This window comes from Cupressus sempervirens, chromosome 11 (genome assembly GCF_028749045.1).
Source record: "Cupressus sempervirens isolate cs-2001-9-10 chromosome 11, ASM2874904v1, whole genome shotgun sequence".
NCBI classification, from domain to species: domain Eukaryota; kingdom Viridiplantae; phylum Streptophyta; class Pinopsida; order Cupressales; family Cupressaceae; genus Cupressus; species Cupressus sempervirens.
In genome coordinates this window covers 340,918,240-340,936,850 of record NC_143128.1, presented here as the reverse complement: position 1 = coordinate 340,936,850, position 18,611 = coordinate 340,918,240, and the positions used below count along the sequence as shown (strand labels likewise).

Below are 18,611 nucleotides of genomic sequence, written 5' to 3'. Positions count from 1 at the left end.
AATTGCCCAAAAGGGCACTCAAATGAGCAAAAGCAGATGAAATTTCTCAATGATGGTGAGGAGCAGGCACAACAGGTGTAGGAAGAGGTACAAGGGGCTAAGCTCGCCTACGGTTTCTCGTTCTATCACTCGGCTTTGCCACAGGCCTATCTTGAGGCATCCCTCTACCAACCCCTTGAAATGCTTTCATATCAAAATAGTTGGGTTTCAAACCCAACTCAAACTCAGCCCATAAATTCCTAAGGAAGTACATGGGCACCTCATGGTTAGCATGTGGTGGATGGTCAAATACCATCCACCACTGCACCCAAAAATGTGCTGCTATACGTGGATGTGTACACCATCTAATAGAAATGTGAGGCTTCTTATCATTAATTTCTTCACCTGTATTAAGGTTTACAAAATAATGTTTAAAATCCCCTTTACCTATATGTAGGTTATAAACCTCTCTATATGATAAGCCATCAGAGTAGAAGGCATGCATGCTTTCCCTCCATGATCTAAATGAATCAATGTCTGAATCAAAATGATGGATGGAGTTAATCATGCCTTGTATGCTATCTACAAGACGTAGTAGGTGAGGGGGGGAGGGGGGTGCCTCTCACATTGGATAGCCTCTATATCATGCATGAGGTCATTGAGGTTACGCCTCATGGTCTCGTGGAGCTCATCTACGGTGGGTGGTGGAGGTGTGCGTAGAGATGGCGATGGAGGTGGAGGTGGAGGGGGCAGAGGTGGGGGTATGGGAGGGGGAGAGGGTGGCGGTGGGTCCATCAAATATAATCTGCATATATGTTTAAACAACATAAAACATAAAACATGACAAAAATACATCACAACATAAAACATGACAAAATTACTATTTAATAAAATTTAAATCTAAAATTTATCAACTAGATCTATATAAATCCACATATCTTTATTAAAATCATATCAATTAAATAAATAAAGTTAAACATTTAAGTCAAATTAAACATTAAATACCAAATTTTTAAGTCTAATCATAAAATAATACTCCAAAAAACTATATCTAGGTTAGTTCAAGGTTTCTTTTCATAAAACAGGGGCCACCAAGCTAATTTTGCTTTCATGAACACTTATTTTGTGACACTAGGGGATTGTATGAACTCATTATGGATTATATGTTCATCTCAGGATGAAACAAAGTTAAGATTATGGCAAGGTTATGGTTTACAATTTTGTTATGTTAACGGTTTTCATGATGGCTAAGCTTAAGATTATTATAATGATTATGGTCCTTTAATGTTAGGTAACTTACCTAGGATTATGGTTTTAGTTAGAATTATATTTAGGTTTCAGATATTTATTATGGTCCTATTGTTTATAGGATATATAATAGATGGCGTTAGGATGAGAGTAAAGGTTAGAATTAGAATGAAAGCTTAGAGATAGAATTATGATTTGATTAAAAAAAAAATTATGATTGTAGTTTGAATCCTAAATATTATCCGCTTTTTAATGCAAACTATAAGTGTAGATCATGTTAGGTAATGAACTAATACAAGTGAACCCTATCCCTAACCATATAATAATCCTAATTCTAATCATAATCCATAATTCATTACCTTATGAAGCTTTGGCTATCCATTTTATTGCCAGAGTAATCCCTTGAACTTTCTTAAAGTTTTCGTTCCAACTTACTAATCTCCTTTCTTTATGTGAACTACTCTTGGTAGCACGATTCTTCATATTTCCTTTTCCATGTGACCACAAAATGTTCCTAATAGATTTATATAGAAGACCAAACTGATTTAAATAAAATAAGAAGGAAGAAGAGAAGTACACCCAATATGAGGAGAGAATATTTTAACATACTTGAATTCTACCAACCAAAGTGAGATAATTAGAGTTCCAGTTGTTGAGTTTTCCACAGATTTTCTTGCTGATATAAAGACACATTTCATTTATATGTTAAGGTTTACTACAAATGGAATCCCTAGGTACCTAACCACTTAATTATGACATCTCCATCCAATACCATACTTACTACACAAGGTAGGGGACTCAATATTTAGCCCCAATAAGATAGATGTAGAGACATAAATCTTACTACCCGATACAAAGAAAAGAGGTCCAATTTGATCATTAAATGACTCGTGTTGCACTCTTCTAGCTTAAAAAGAATACAAATATTATCAACAAACTAGATACATTAGATACTTATTAATTATTTCCAAAGAGTAGATCCTCTAACTTTTAGAGACAACTGGTTATCTCTAAGGAGATAATGTAATGAGTCAACAACAATAAAAAATAAAGAGGATGCAAGAGGACACCCTTTCATAATTAATCTAGAGAGTCCTAAAAATTATGATCTAACCCCATTAATAATTTCTTTACTAAAACCCTGACACCAATCATAAGAGAGGACACCATTTGACATAATATTGGATGGAATCTTGGGCTTGCAACATCATCATAGTGAAACTCCATTCCACCCTTTTGTAGACATTTTCATAATCAATTACTTCAACATGCCTACACTCTATCCTGGAAATGTTTCCCAATCCAAAGTCTTCCAATAGGTTATCAAGTTCTCCAATATGTATAAATATCCTTAACAAAAAACTTTTGTGTAGGGTTAATGATCTTGGGTAGGATATCTTGTAGTGTAGAGGCTAAGACCTTGGCAAGAATTTTGTATGATATGTATTTAGGAGTGTCCTATCTCTAATTTTTAATGAGATTCTTATCTCCCCTTGGGGATCAATTTTATGAGCCCTCCATTGATCACTTGATCAATTTTATGAGCCCTCCATTGATTACTTGACGTAGGGATTTCTCATTACTAATTTTTTGGATGGAAGAGCTGATTTATGATAGAAATGGGTTTATCAAGGAATAATGCATCTTCATTCTAGGAATGATGGTTCTCATTTTATCCCTATCTTCTAAATCATTTTGAACTATCATCGTCTTCTAACCAAAAATATTGATAGTAAAATTAGGAAAAAGATCTTACTATATATCACTAGGGGGTGGGTATTTCTTTTTATAGAATAAGGTAATATTTTGTATGTGGCCTTCCATTCTGCAAAGGCAATAAACATTTAGGCTACCCATACAAGAAAATAGGAAACAAATAGGGGAATCTCCAGTCTCCAAAAAAAAACTTTTAGGCACTTCCAACCCAAGATAAATAGAAATTAGTCCACCCTAACATAATTATCTAGTTAGGGATTGGGGTGTTAGAGTGCTTCAATATCCTCCTAGAATTAGATATTACATGATGAATACTCACTTAGGATATAAAGGTTTAGGCATCCAGTGGAAAGACAAGTTATTCACTTCTTTAGATATATTCTTAAGCATCCAAGGGTGTAGTCCAGGCTCCTACTCGCACTGATGTGGACACCTCCACCTCTTGATGGTGAGGGAGGGTTATTTAATTAGATGCCTAATTCGTTCAAGTCTCTTCTAATTTTTTTATTATCATTTTGAGACCTTGATATCAATGTTTAATTAGTTTTAGGATTAGGGTTCAATTTGGTTTGTACTATTTGATTAGGTTTACATGCTTAGGTTTCAATTAGGACAAGAGTTAATAAATTGAATTAAGTTTTAAAGTGCTAAATTTGGTTTTATATATAGAATTATAGTTAGAGCTTTTAGATTAAAAATCAACATTAATTCAAAAAAGTTAGGTTTGAATATTTATTTTTAAAGTGTTGAATATATTATTGAGTTCTAGTTTAGGGTGATTTGGTTTAGTCTTAAGGTCAACATTTAACTTGGTTCAATCTTAGGGTAACAGTTTAATTTGGTTAATGGTTGGGGAAAGGATTCAAGGTTTCTACTGTTAAGTTGGGATATATAATTAGGTTTATGATCATGGTTTAATTCAATTTGGTTTATAAGTACAATATTAATTAGTTAAGGGCCAGGGTTACGTTTCAATCTAGTTTGATATATTCAATTGGTTTAGGGTTACCTAGGGGTTAGTTTATTTTAGTGTTAAATATTAAAATATAATGCTTTGATATCACTCATTTTTTGATATTTTGATTATATCACCCCTATACGTTGATAACTTATATGCGATGAATCTTACAAATATTATTTGATCTCATTACATGTGTCATGGTAATTTTTTTTAGTTTATGTAAATGAGATGCTCCTATATATGGTGTTTTTCTTTTCTTATAATATATATATATATATATATATATATATATATATACCTAAGTACCCTTCTTGATTATCTATGATGGACATGTCGTAAATGACATCTCTATATGATTCTTTTGATATGATATGCATGTATAATATATATAATGAAAAATTTTAATCCTTCCTATGCAATAAATGATGTAATTAGACATGTACAAATATTTTTAGATTCACATGTACATGACATGTAGATGTAGATATGATGCTCCTCTAGGATAATTTAGTTTATCATAAATAAGGTTACAATTTTAGGGTTTGACATTTATAAAATTAGTACTCAAGGTAAGATAGGAAAATTATTTAATTATTTATATATTACCTGGTGTAGGTTTTAGCAAATTAAGATTAAGGTTAAGATGATAGTAAGGGTTATGATTAGAGTTAAATTCAATACAAATTGACATTATAGTTAATCCTAAATGATGCCTAGCCAAGGGATCCAAAGAACTAATCAAAAGTTTTACTAAGCAAACAATAACATACATACAATAATTTACATTTATAAAAAACATAAGAGATTGCATTCCTTAATGAGCACATTTACATTTCATTTTTAAATAATTATAAGTACTAAAAGTAAAATAAATAACACATCCACATGAAAGAGTATTAACTACTTCAGTTCAATCCATTTAAATAACATATACATTTGTTTCGAATACCACTTGGCAAATTAATTTGAAATGCACAATCATCCACTGTACATGTCACAGGGTATGAAAGGCTGAAAGAATATACATTTATAAAATAATTTACATCATCCATTTTCAATCCATGAAACAAAGTACAATACAATTCAAGTAAAACCATTTTAAATACTAAGTTTTTTGTTTGGATCCCTTGGCGAGCTGTTATGTGATTAAGTACTTAGTTATATATGTTTAGGGTTTTATTGTACATAACTATATGGTTAGGTCAAGATTATAGTTTAAACAATGAATTTAGGTCGAGGTTATATGGTTCTAGGTTGAGGTTATATTTATTTGTAAAATTACATGTTTAAACAATGAATTTGCATCTAATCTAATCATTCAACATTGTAATAAATACATAAATTAAATACATTTCAAAACATCTAAAATAATAATTTTTAAAATAAACATTTACGAAACTATATTTTAATTAACAGATACAAAAATTAAAACATCTACTCATTAACAATGTAAATTTACAATTTTACGTATATTAAAACTGAAAAAAAAACAATAAATTAACATACATATAAAATTGAAAATTGAAAAAAATAAAGTAAAATAGTACAAAACATATTAAAATACCTGGTATATTGAAAACTAGCAGCAGAGAGGTGGTCGGTAGGGCTGAAAATCGAGCTCCCGTATGTGTCTCTAATCGGGCTCCCATTTTTGAGGTCATGAAAATGACTTCAAAAATGCCAAAAAAAGGGGTTTAATAAAGTCTTCCAAATCAGGTACCCGATTTTTAAAAATCGGGCACCTGATATTTAAAAGCAATCGAGTGCCCAATATTTGAGAGCCTCAGGCACTCGATCCGCTTTTGAATATCGGGTTCCTGATTTTTGAATTTTGGTTCAGGTGCCCAAAGCTTGATTTTAGAAACAAGTACCCAATTTTTTTTAAATTGGGTACCTGTTTCTGAGAAGTACAATTCTGTGGATCTGACTTCCATAGAATTGCAACCCAACTTCTTGCAGTCACCCAAAAGCATAATAGGAAAAGATTACTATGAGTATTTGGTGAAGTGGAAGATTAGACTTGTTGAAGATTCTACATAGATTTCCCAATCTAAGTTGGATTCAATTCAAGTTGTGCCAGTTCCATGATTTAGGAGGATCATTTCTTTCAACCCTGGCTATTTGATGTAGGATCATCTTAGGTTGCATTGTTATCTTGCATATTTTTCATGTTTCTGTATTGGTGTCAAGTTCCTAGTATGTGCCAAGTTCTTGTTGGTGTTGAGTTCAAGTATATGTCAAGCATTGTCGAGTGACGATATTTGTCTTAGTCCTTCTTTGATCGAGTTGTCTATATCTAGTTCCAATTTGGGCCAACTTTGCAAATATTTAATTTGGCATATATATTTAATAATTTTTGCTAGCTGACTTGTGGCTATGTATGCATTTAATGTAGAATTTAATTTCTGTGTTAGGTTGAACTGTGGCCACACTAGTATTTCAAGAGGTCTAGGATCATTTTTTAGTCAATAAGGAGGAGTTAGAAAGAAGGGATGGTTTTTTCTAGAAAGTTACAATGTGAAGATCATAATTGAAGATCAAAGTTTGAATTATTTTTTATGGTCATAACATAAAAGGCCTCACAGTTAGACATGTATGTTGATAATTTAATGAATCAATAAGCATTTTGATCTTCTATCTCCTTTGTTTGTTGTTCTCTGTGTTGTGTTTCTACTGTGTTTACTCTCACAGGTGGCTTTGGTAGTTGGGTGTGCCTTTGGCCCTAGTTTCCATCAACCTCCCTATGTCAATTTTTGGAAAAAATTCTTCAATTGTATGTTGTCATTAATGTTACACAAATTCTTGTATTAACCGAGCAATGTAGAGTTTGTAGTACTAACCTTGTATATCTCAGTTGAGGATAACTTTAAGAAACCCCTCCCTAGAGAAATTTTTAAAAAGCTAGCAAGTTCAGCATTGGAAAAATTTTATTTTCTATATCAAAATTTAATAATAGTTGTGGCAAATTTTTAAAAAAATTGGCATGGAAATAAATGAAGGCAATTTTTTTTTGTTGATCATAAATATTTTGTAATGTAAGAGGGAAATTAATTATTTTATATAATGCAAAATATTAATAGAGTTAGCTAACTTTTCAATTGCTATACAGAGATTATCTAAATTCTTAATGAATTTACAAAGGCATCGGTGGGTCATGGGCCATATGCCAAGTGTACAATGTGCAGTGTACTTGTAGTCTGGCAATCCACTAAGATCCAATTAATAATGTGTCCTTCCTTGTTCCCAACTTGGTCACTGTCACTTTGCATATTATCATTATTATCATGTAATGCCCTGCCAAGGAACCCAAAAGAAACTAATCTAAAGTTCCACTAAGTTTCTCAAACTTTTTTTTTAAAGATAATAACAACAAGAGATTAAATATAGTAGAAGCAATTAACTCACATACATAACAACCATCATAAAACATATTACATCTCTTAAGGTCTCATGACGTTGAATCAAATTTAAGTTTAATTAATACTAAGTCCAATACACAACATAACCACATCAAAGAATAACTTCAAGTACGAATCCACTTAAATAATATACAATTATGTAAGATGCCACTTGGCAATAATTAGAATGCTTAATCATCCATTGTACAAGTCACAGGGTATGAAAAGGTCAAAGAATATACATCATGAATATAATACATCATCTCATAAGATCTTTGATGAACAAATATAAAACAATAGAATACAAGATCAGATAGAAAGGAACATTTGTACAAATGCATCTAGCAATGACATCCAGTTGTCGGATCTCAATGGTAAAAGAAAATGCACTATCACCTAACCTCAACATGTGGAACCTAAATGGTCCACTTCCACCACGCTGAGGAGATAAACTCAAGTCCCAAACAAATAATAGACCACAAGTCATAAGCAACATCTAGGTCAAGGAAACACCTAAAAGAAAATTATCTCAAAGTTACCAAGACACAAGTAATCATCTAATCCTAGAGGCAACACAAATATCTAGGAAATCTACTATGTAAGGGAAAGTGTCATTGCTTGAGCCAACTCTAAGGTTACCCTTGCAGCCACTATGGACTCTGGCACCCTAGTGTCTCTATGCGGCACTAGTATTTTTTCATATAGACAAGGCATACTAATGAAGCAAGGTCGTAGCCAAATATCATCTCTACTCCCATCCTAGCCTATACTAGCACTCAAGGCATGGGCAAGGAAAATAAAGACTCTTATTAATTCATTTTAAAACTCATTTAATGGAATGTTATCACTTATTAAAACAACTTACAATGAGTTATCCAAACAACCACTCTGGGCTTTAACCTCCATTGCAAGCCACTTCCCAACATACACATAGATTACCTACCCTAAGCTCATAAAATTACAACTCATAGAATCATAGTTTTCACATCAGCCCTTTATAAGCGACTGGAAAGAACTTATAGATAAAACACAAAATTCACCTCAATTCTTTTACAAGCAATTGGAAAGCACCTAAAGACAAATCATAACATTCACCTTAGTCCTATGTAAGCAACTGGAAAGTACCACAAGACAACATGCAATATAATTACCTTAGTCCTATACAAGCAACTAGAAGGCACTAGAAGATAACTTATCGAAAGCTCAAAGGTTAAAATAAGAAAGTCAAAATCATCACCTCAGTTCTATACAAGAACTAGAAAGCACTAACAAACAATGATCAAAACTCATCATAGACAACATGTGACATATTACCATGGTTAGGTATAAAAGATCGTGTACATAATATCATCACAAAACAAACCCCCAAGCCTCTGGTAAAAATTTTGATTGGTCAAAGTACTAAGTCAAACCCAAAACCCACACTTGTAAACCACCATCACATAAGGTACAAAACAATGTAACTTTCATAACTCATTAAGTTTGAAGTCATAAAGGTCAATTTTCACTATGGTTTTCAAAAAAGGAACATAAGATTCGATATGCAACTAGGGTTCCAATTTTTGTCTCCTCAAAGTATTATAATTACTAAGCTTTTCGAATAGTAAAAATTCCCTAGTATTACAAATAATTTTCATAAATATGAACCATATAAACACATCCAATCTTATAAAAAAAAGATTAATTCTCCCAATTAATTTTTTTTTATTTTCAATTTACTTTAAAATTATATTTAAATAATAAAGTAATAAATCAAATTTTCAAATATAACTAAATTAAAAAATTTAACAATACTTATTAAAATTAATAATTATTATTATCAATTATTACCAAAATAATTTTATATTTATCTGAGCATGTGCAAGTATGGGGTAAGTAACCATAGAACTACTTATAAATAATTCATCTATCTATCATCATGAGATAACTGAAATCACTGTATGAACATATATATATCATTATTGAAAGGATTAACATAAGTTTTTCATCACATAAGTCAACTGAGAATGAAATACATCTAATCAAATTTGGTAACCAAGTACTACTAATCATAAAGCATATTCATAAAACTAGCCTAAAAGAATCTGGCAATATGAAATGAAAAGTCAACTAGGTGTATGCATTACATATCATGAAAGGAATTGATGTAGACCATCGATGTAAGATAAATAAATGGCCTTAATTCTATTTTGAGCCTAATTTTAAACATTATAACATAAATTCTAATTGTTCCAGAAATCAAGACACGTGTCCCAAAGTCAAAAATATAAAATAGTTGGCTAAATAAGGGCAGTTGGAGATAGGCATTAGTAAAATGGTAGGTGATGCTCAACCTCAAGGAAAATATTATTTTATTCTAAGGGCAAAATGGCATTGTCAAATAAAAAGACATTAGGTAAAGGTTGGCAAATATTTTAAAGTAATTGTGACCTAAATATAGATTACATTAGTGATTAGACCGAGATTTGGGACGGATTATGTGTAAACGAATGGGCGATTAGCTTGGGATTTGGACCCAAATTATTTAATATCTTGGTGACCTATATGACCCCATATGTAAGTCTTATTCACCAAATTTTGATTTTTTGAAGAGACAGAATCATCAATTGGCGAAGATTCTCCACTAAAAAGGTCATTGATCTCAGTATTGACCAAGAAGATAGATAAAGAAGACAATTCAATATTAACCAAGTAGTTGGTTAATGAAGGTTATCTTGCTTGCATTATTAACCGAGTGGTTAGGCATTGAAGGAATTTATGTATTAACTGAGTGTTTGACCAAGTGATAGCAAAATTTAATTGTATAATATTTAATTGTTTGAGGCTGACTATTTGCATGTTTATTGATTATTTGGAAGGGTATTCAAGCTTATGATATATAAGAAAGGTCAAGTTGTGAGGATAAAATGAACATGTGAAATATGATACAAAAGATAGATATGTGAGTGAATGCAGAGCAGGAAAGTGTGAAAGACAAGGTGCAGAGAATATCTGACCGAGAAGGATTTAGAACTCAAGCTATAATAGAGATCTAAATTTGGAAAGACAATTGCTTCATAAATCAAGTCAAATTGTTATTACCTTCTAACCATTGTAGCAATAAAGAAATCTCTTAATAGATTTGACTTAATAATCATATTGTATATCCTCCTACAAGGTGACATTTCAAAATTGAAGTGTTTGATATATATGAAAGGTCAAGTTGTGAGGATAAAATGAACATGTGAAATATGATATAAAAGATAGATATGTGAGTGAATGCAGAGTAGGAAAGTGTGAAAGACAAGGTGCAGAGAATATCTGACTGAGAAGGATTTAGAACTCAAGCCATAATAGAGATCTAAATTTGGAAAGACAGTTGCTTCATAAATCAAGTCAAATTGTTATTACCTTCTAACCATTGTAGCAGTAAAGAAATCTCTTAATAGATTTGACTTAATAATCATATTGTATATCCTCCTACAAGGTGACATTTCAAAATTGAAGTGTTTGAAGACCTCTAACAAGGCCACTCCTAACAAGGTGGTCTAAATCCTCTAACAAGGTCATACTTAACAGTTTTTTTTGTAACCTTTAATAGGGTTGGCTCCTAACAGGCCTCACTTCAGAAGAGTGAAAAATATTGTGACTAGTTGCAAGGTCGTTTTCCCAAATTGGGTTTCCATGTTAAATCTTGGTGTCATTTGTGTTCATGTTATTTTCTCAATGCTTTATATTTATGAAATTAAATTACTAAAGGTTAAAATAGACTAATAATCAAAAGCTTGCTTTGTTAACCAAGTTGGACAATAGTGTATGATCAGTGAAATTTTGTATTGACAACATCTATGGGACAAGGAATTGTTTTTGTAGTAACTGATAATGCCCCACCCCCCCCCCCGCCACCCCCCCCCCCCCCCCACAAATTACACTCGTACATTTCTAACACACAATCCATAAAACCCAAGTTAGATATTTAAAATGATAGTTGTACTTACTTGAAAAGCATAATAAAAAAAGTGTCAAAATTGCTAATTCATCATTCAAATCGTGAAATCGGGCCATTTTCAAAAGCCTAGACCATTCAATTTTGAGTTTTAGATCCATGAAACCTTAGTTAGCTAACACCATTAACTTCTCTCTTCGAGACCACATATTTATTAGTGACAAATCACACATCACATATGAAACTCATGCTTTTCATAGGTGTCTAATTATTCAGAAAGAAATAAAGAAGTTTGTAATATCATATGGACAAGACAAAAGGGATGAAAAAAATCATATTATATCAAGGAGTTTAATCCCAATACTAGAGCTATGAGGAAAAAGCCTATATAATCATGACTATTAAATGGAGAGCAAAAAGTCTTACGGCCCAACTTAGAACTAGCCCTCATCAACTAAGATGTGAAATGAGTAGATGGTGGGTGTTAAAAGAGGAATGAGAAAATAAGATGTGCTTATTCCGCGACATGGGGCTTTGGAGACAGAGCATCACTTGTCATGGAGTACCCGACATACAGTAACATTAGAGTTGAATATGCAGAGATTTTAGAGACATGCAACCTAAACTACTTATTTGAAGAATTATAGTTGGATGAGATTGCAAACTTTATTATTAAAATCCACCCAAGAAGAGAAAAATTAGTTGAGAGATTACAACTTGCTTAGGGCCTTTCCTCTTTTCTAAAGTTGTGTGTGAGCTTGTAGGTCCCATGGACTATTTTGACCTCGCAAGTGTTATTAAAATCTTTCATTCATTCATTCATCATTTAGACATGGTTATGAAAACCATGATTTATTAGGCCACGGTTGGGAAAAACACAATATAGAATTGAAAAGCTAATTTCCCAAGCCAAAATGTGTGAGAAACCCCGCAAACCAGCATGTGTTTTTACTACAAACAAACAGGTGAAAATTTGCTAAAGTGAATATTTGACTATGGGTTATGCTCCAAAGCTCGCATTTCAGCATAGGCAGGGACGACCATGGAAAGGATTCATAAGAAGCTCTACTTTGCACCTACATATTGCATTTTCTATTATGTTGTCTTCCAAGTTTCTAAGGTTCGTTTGGTTCGTAATATTGTAGAAATCGAGATTTCTACAAATCTCAATTTAGCCAAATCAAAGTTTTGCAAATCTTCATTCCTATTTTTGGGAATTTACTCATACGGCTTGTTCACTCGAAAGATGGGTGGAAAGATACATTTATATGTGTAGGCTTGGTGTTGAAGGAAAACTCCAAAAAAAATAGCTCAATCTATTTTTTTTACTTTCTTCAAAAAGCACAACCAGGTTTTGATTATCAATTCCTAACTGCTAGTGGAAAGTCTAATACCCTGGTTTTGAGACAAAATTAGAAATCGAGTATTCTAATTCCATTTTTCCAATTTTGAAACAAACACAAAATTTTCAAAATCAGGATTATGAAAAAGCCAATGTTGTTTTGTTTCAGGCATAGGAATGAAGAATAGGACTAGCTATTCCAATAATAGCTATTTTTTGGAATTGATATAAGCTCATTTAAGAAGCAAAATGGGAATATATATTTCTATTCCTATTCTAATTGACAAACCCAAAAAACAATTAAAAAATATTCCAAATTTTTCTTTTCCTATTCCATAAACGGAAAAGTATCTTCAACATTACATATATTTCTATATGTATATATTTATCTCGGCCGGTAGGAAAGAGGTTTTACTACGATTAAGTGCCAGGAAGCAAAGGTTAGGCTTGTCATTGAGCCGTTTAAAGATTTCTTGTTTTGTTCGAAAGTGTGGGAACCACATTAGAGATTAGCCGTTTGCAGTTTGAGTTTGAAGTGTACAAGGTAGCGCAACAAAGGGAAAAGAATTCTTTTCTTTTCTTTTCTCAACTTCCCAATTCAATCAAGGAATGTTTCTGTCTCCAAAGAATTTATAGACGTAAATAAACAATGTAAGAATGATTAGCAGTACTGTAACAAATATTTCCTACTAGGCTGATTGTAAGTAGAAATTTATGTATTCTTCCCTTCTACATTATTGAAAATTAAAACTATAAAGAAACCTTTCAAGACTTTTAGGTTTTTCACCTAAATAAGTGGTTTTGGCTTACCACAAACCTTTCAATAGATTTACTTAAACAAGTGGTTTTGGATTACCACAAACCCTTCAAACTTCACAAAACCATTGATCCAATGATAGGTAAACCAACTCTAAACTTTTCTCTAGCATACTAATATTGAGTCCATATGAAAAATAATCCATCTACCGAGTCACATGGGTACCCAGCCGCTGTGCTCGCTAGTTCTCTAGGAATATTTTTCAGATACATGGTTCATCAATATAGTAAAAACTTTTGAAGTGTCGGGTACAACCGATAGTACACCTCTGGCTACAACCATCACTATTGTGATCTTCATATTGCAAACATTGACTTCAATTATCAGCGTTTCTTTTCATTTGATAACATATCTTCTCTAGCTTGCTCCAACTTGCATTTCCACAACTCCTTTTCTCTATCAGTTTGGTGAGGTTCCCTAATTTCTTTATTTACTAACCTCCATAAAGCCTTCTCTCTTAGAGCATTCTTGACTGCAATCTTCCAATCTGCAAAACCACTTCCATCAAAGATAGGCAAAACTTCATTTGAAGAACCCATGTTAGCAAAAAAATCAGCCTTCAAACAAATTTAGCAATATTCCAGCAGCATAACAGCCCTGCAACCAAATATCACTCCAAAAAAAAATCAGCCCTGAAAACAGACCATTTCCAGCAATATATTTTCCTTCAACAAAACTCTCTAACAATATTTCTAACTGGACTTCTAAATGAATCTCCAGCTGAACCTGGCTAAACTAGGTTCTGGTATCATATTGAAAATTAAAACTATGAATCAACTAAAAATGGTGACAGCAGATCACAAGAAAATATAACTTTCAATATTCATATTGATCTAGCTGCACACCGAAATCTAATTACATAGTCTCTATAAATAGAGGATTCCAGCTATAAAACCAGTAGAGAAAAATTCTAGGCTTTTGACAAGTGGATGGCTGCATGAGCTGTAAGACTTAGTCCACAAGGAGATGTGGATTTTATATAGAGTTGTATGATCTATTCTGGAGGACAGCATCCATATCCTTTTAGCAAGAAAATCTGTAGTGATTATAACAGAAGCTGATGTGGATTTGACTGGCATGGGTTTTTGACTATTTCTAACATACATGGTGCGCAGATTATAAGTTGCGAAAATGACTAGACGGTGGCAATCTTGCAATTGAACCGTTTGAGAGAATTCTCCGTTTTTCAGCAAAATACTTCCAAAATTGTTAATATATGAGAAATGTGAATGGTTAGTGCAGGGCAGCGATTAAAGTTCGGCAAGGGGAGGAATAGATAGAAGCTCAGCGAAACATATAAATACATGCAGCGTTTACAATCAATGAAGGAAATGATTTTCCTCTCCAATCTAGCTGCGATCAGCTTTACTTTATATCATCATAGATTTGCGGAGAGAATAAATGAATAGTGAAATAGAAGATTGAAAAAAAAAAATTTGGTACCGAAATTACCGAATAGAGAGAGATACAGATAAAGAGCTCACAGCATCTATTAATCAACAATGGGTTGATGATAACGTACAGCTCCATGGACAATTATCCATTTAAATAGCCATCACTGTCATGAAAGGATAATAATATCACAACAATTTTTTCATAAATTAACTAAGAACTATCGCCCATACTGCATACCCAGTTTAAAAGAGTTTAACTATTATTAAAAATCAAAGTACACAGATTCAAAATAGAATCCATGGATACGTGATCATATTTAAAGAGTCAAAAAATACAAGATCACACTCCAAAAAGTGAACAGAACAAGATCACAACCATTTTCCAATTGCAGGAGTCAAGAATTCAAACTTGCTTAATATTATGTGAAAGTGAAGAAAGGAGAAATGCACCAGCTCAGCAAATGATGTTGAAGACATTTTTTTCCATGCCGATCCCGCAACTTCTTCTCCAACTCTGCAGAGTTCAGATTCGACGACAAGAAATAGGGGAGTATAATAAAGAGGCAGAGGCGAGTTGTATTGTTATTATCTCGATAACTTGTTATCGTTTCTTTTAATGCAAAAGTATTGTAACAATTATGACAATGATTCGCGGCATTCGCGGCCCATTAAAGTAGACAACCCATAAATCTTAAAAGCATTCATTTAGGCCCGTTTGGCGAGCAGAATACAAGCGGAATAGGCGGAATAGGCATATGTAAATTCCAAAAAAATTGAATTCCTCATTTGAATGCATCAAAATGGAGTTGGAATATGAAGTAAAAATGGAATGCTTATTTCATTTTTGGCCCAAAAATGGGGTTTTGCAATTCCACCAAAATAGGTGTTATTGGAATACATATTCTTATTCCATTTTTTTATTTTAGAAAACATAAATTTTGGGATCCGTGAATTCTTATCAAATATTGGCTGAACCAAATGGAGAATAGGAATACGTTGCCCCATTTTCTATTCCAGACTATGTATTCTAGAATACGTATTCCTATTCCCGTAGCCAAATGGGCCCTTAATGAAGAGGTAGCCCTTTTAAGGAGCGTTCTCTTCTTTTAGGTAGCGCACTGTAGCTTTGTGGCATAAAGAAAAGGTTGTAATCACAAGTATCATAAACATTTACATCACGTCCATGCTGAACAAGTGGTCAAGAAAGTACATATATATGCCCAATCGAGGAAGAGATCCCATATATATAAGCAATACATATTAGAAGTATTTTGGAGGTTAGGTTAAATTTAAAGAATTATAAACTAAAACTTTATGCATCTAATTGATTAATACCACAATTATGAAAGTATCACTCAAAAAATAAACTTGCCATTCACTATCATAATAAAAGGAATACAAGCTAAATGTCAAAGGACTTCACACTGTTTATAATCTGTTAACAAATTTGTTGCTCCTAAACTTTACAAGGCAACACAATCAAAGTGAAAAAAGTATATATTTTCTATCTTCCCAATAAAATCCCCAAATAATGCTTCTAAAATGCCCCCCACCCCAAAAGAATTTATAGTAGTATAGAAGAAAGAATGAAAGAATGTTTCAAGTTGAAGAAATCTAAATCTAAGCTGAATAGACATGAGTAATTGAACCCTTATCATCGTCCTCCTTATCATTAGAAACCCACCACACTTTAACGCTCCCATCAACACTCCCAGCATAAACTAGAACCCCAGCTGCCACATCAACAGACCCCGCAATGCACTTGACCGGACCTTGCTGCCCTTTCAAAACTGCAACCTGGGAATGCTCAAAGCTCCCATGGGGAAACTCTTCCCTTCTCCACACTCTCACGGTCTTATCGGCAGAACCGCTACACAGAAATTCCCCCACAATGCAAAGGCAGAGAACAGGCCCACCATGTTGGCCCCTCATTTCAGAAGCCATAGCAAAGGGCGAAGCACCGATTTCCGTCTGCCAAGCCACGATGGCCCAGTCAGAGCCACCGGAGTAAATCACGGTCTTGTCAGCAGCCAGAGCAAGAGCATTGACAGAGGCATTGTGCCCCTCCAGCGTGGCCACCAAGCGGTGCGACTTCGAGCCACGTGGCTTGCACCACACTTTTACTTTACAGTCAGCAGAGGCGGTGTACAGGTGACCGGCAGGGCCCACAGCGAGGGCATTGATGGCGTCATCGTGAGCTCGCGTTGAACCCAGGCACTTGAAGTCAGATAACCTCCACAGCTTGAAGGTCCGGTCCCACGATCCCGAATAGAGAACATCGTATGCTTCCCCTTTCCTTTCTACAAACCATCATCAAACAATCAGATAACAATTTGACAACAATTCTTAAACATCACACGCTAAAGGAAAAAAGTTCAAGTTACCTGCGACTACCGAACCATTGGCCATCCTCTTCCTCCCCCGCCTGGGCTTTCCCACTGCGACACCCACTGCCAAACAACTAATGGCATCCACGTGTTCCATCCACAGCCTTCGATGGTGTCGACGTGTCTGCACGTAATTACTCTGCCTGACGGCGCCAATCAAACACTCCTTCCACGTGGGCATCGCCGTGACCAGCTTATAATTCCCGTTGCTCCGCTTCCAAACCCTAATCTTCTGATCCTGGTGCGCAGTAACGACTCTGTCACCGTTACCAACGGCGACAATTGCCTTGACGGCTCCGTCACCCGCCCCGAAGCGCGCACAGTGACGGAGATCAGGCTGCCGCCAAACCCTGACGTCGTGTGCCTGAGAGGCGCTTAACAGAAACTCACCCGACGTTGTTAAACAGGACACGATGCCCACGTGGCCTGACAGCGTGGCAACGCAACGGTTGAATCTCTTCTTCTCCGCTGATTCGCTGCTCACTTCCGACAGAGCGACGCTCCCGCAACTGCTGCTGCTGCGGGAGTGACCGTTGGTGGAGTCTGTGAAGTCCGTTAATACTCCTTCTCCCTCGCTTTCCGTTAACGTGTCTTCCTCTTCAGGGACGCGCTTCGACAGATCGGCCATGCTGCTAAGGGATTCGATCAATACTGTAATTTATTTACTACCTCTTTCCGAATGAGCTGAAAATATATATAGACAAATAGCATTTGTGTGTATTGTTCCTTGTACATGGCGCGGACGCAAGGAAACGAATAGAAAGAATAACTAGACGGTGGCAAAGTCTTGAATGAATGTGTACCGTTGTAAGGCCATTTATGGTTGCATGGAGCCGTTTGAGAGAGTTCTTTTAGCTTGGTTTTTCTGCCTTTGGGACCCGCAGTGGGGCTTTGAAGTGGAAAGAAAGCCGTTTGATTGATGTTAAAAGGGAATCTGCAACCGACCTAGCGCGGTTTTACAACTGTAAAGTCAAACTCGTAATGTTGACTTGCAACGGCTAGTTTTATTTTTTTAATTGCATGTTGTACATAACTTTTTTTGTTGCTTTTGTAACGTTTACGAGGAGCGGACCTTGTGACGGTAAACTGAAAGTGAGTTTGTGCCTTTCTTCTCTGGTACTCGAGGAATATAAGAATAGGCATCTATCCTTTTTAGTCAGTCCAGCTTCTAGATGATGAGAAAATCGGCTTTGGCGCTAAAAGCCAAGGAGAAATAGATGGGAAATTCCTTGGTGGGTTCAACAATTATGCCCCACAGTCCATGGTGATGAAAAGCAACATATAAAGTATGAGAGCTTGTCAGCCTAGGAAAAAATAAAGAAAACAATTTCGTGTTTCTCGAGGGAGGACTTATGAATAAATGAAAGATTCAATATTTCGGAAGATTGAAAAAAATATCTTTAATTATTTTAAAGTTTATTAGTCTCTTTTGGAATTAATGTTT

General features: G+C 34.4%; 1 protein-coding gene across 1 annotated transcript; it reads right to left on the bottom strand.

The window, feature by feature from the left end:
* Positions 1-16,129: 16,129 nt before the first annotated feature.
* LOC149529481 (protein JINGUBANG-like) lies at positions 16,130-17,973 on the bottom strand. The gene is made up of 2 exons (XM_089810939.1): positions 17,165-17,973; positions 16,130-17,080 (listed from the first exon to the last, which is right to left on the bottom strand). The coding sequence occupies exons 1-2, from the start codon at positions 17,793-17,795 to the stop codon at positions 16,401-16,403; spliced, it is 1,311 nt and encodes a 436-aa protein (XP_089667065.1). The 5' UTR covers positions 17,796-17,973; the 3' UTR covers positions 16,130-16,400.
* Positions 17,974-18,611: the final 638 nt, after the last annotated feature.

Excerpts from the sequence above, each read along its gene's own strand:
- LOC149529481 (XM_089810939.1), bottom strand. The coding sequence starts at position 17,795 with ATGGCCGATCTGTCGAAGCGCGTCCCTGAAGAGGAAGACACGTTAACG. Across the intron at positions 17,081-17,164 it reads CAATGGTTCGGTAGTCGCAG|AAAGGAAAGGGGAAGCATAC; the intron begins GTAACTTGAACT and ends GATGGTTTGTAG.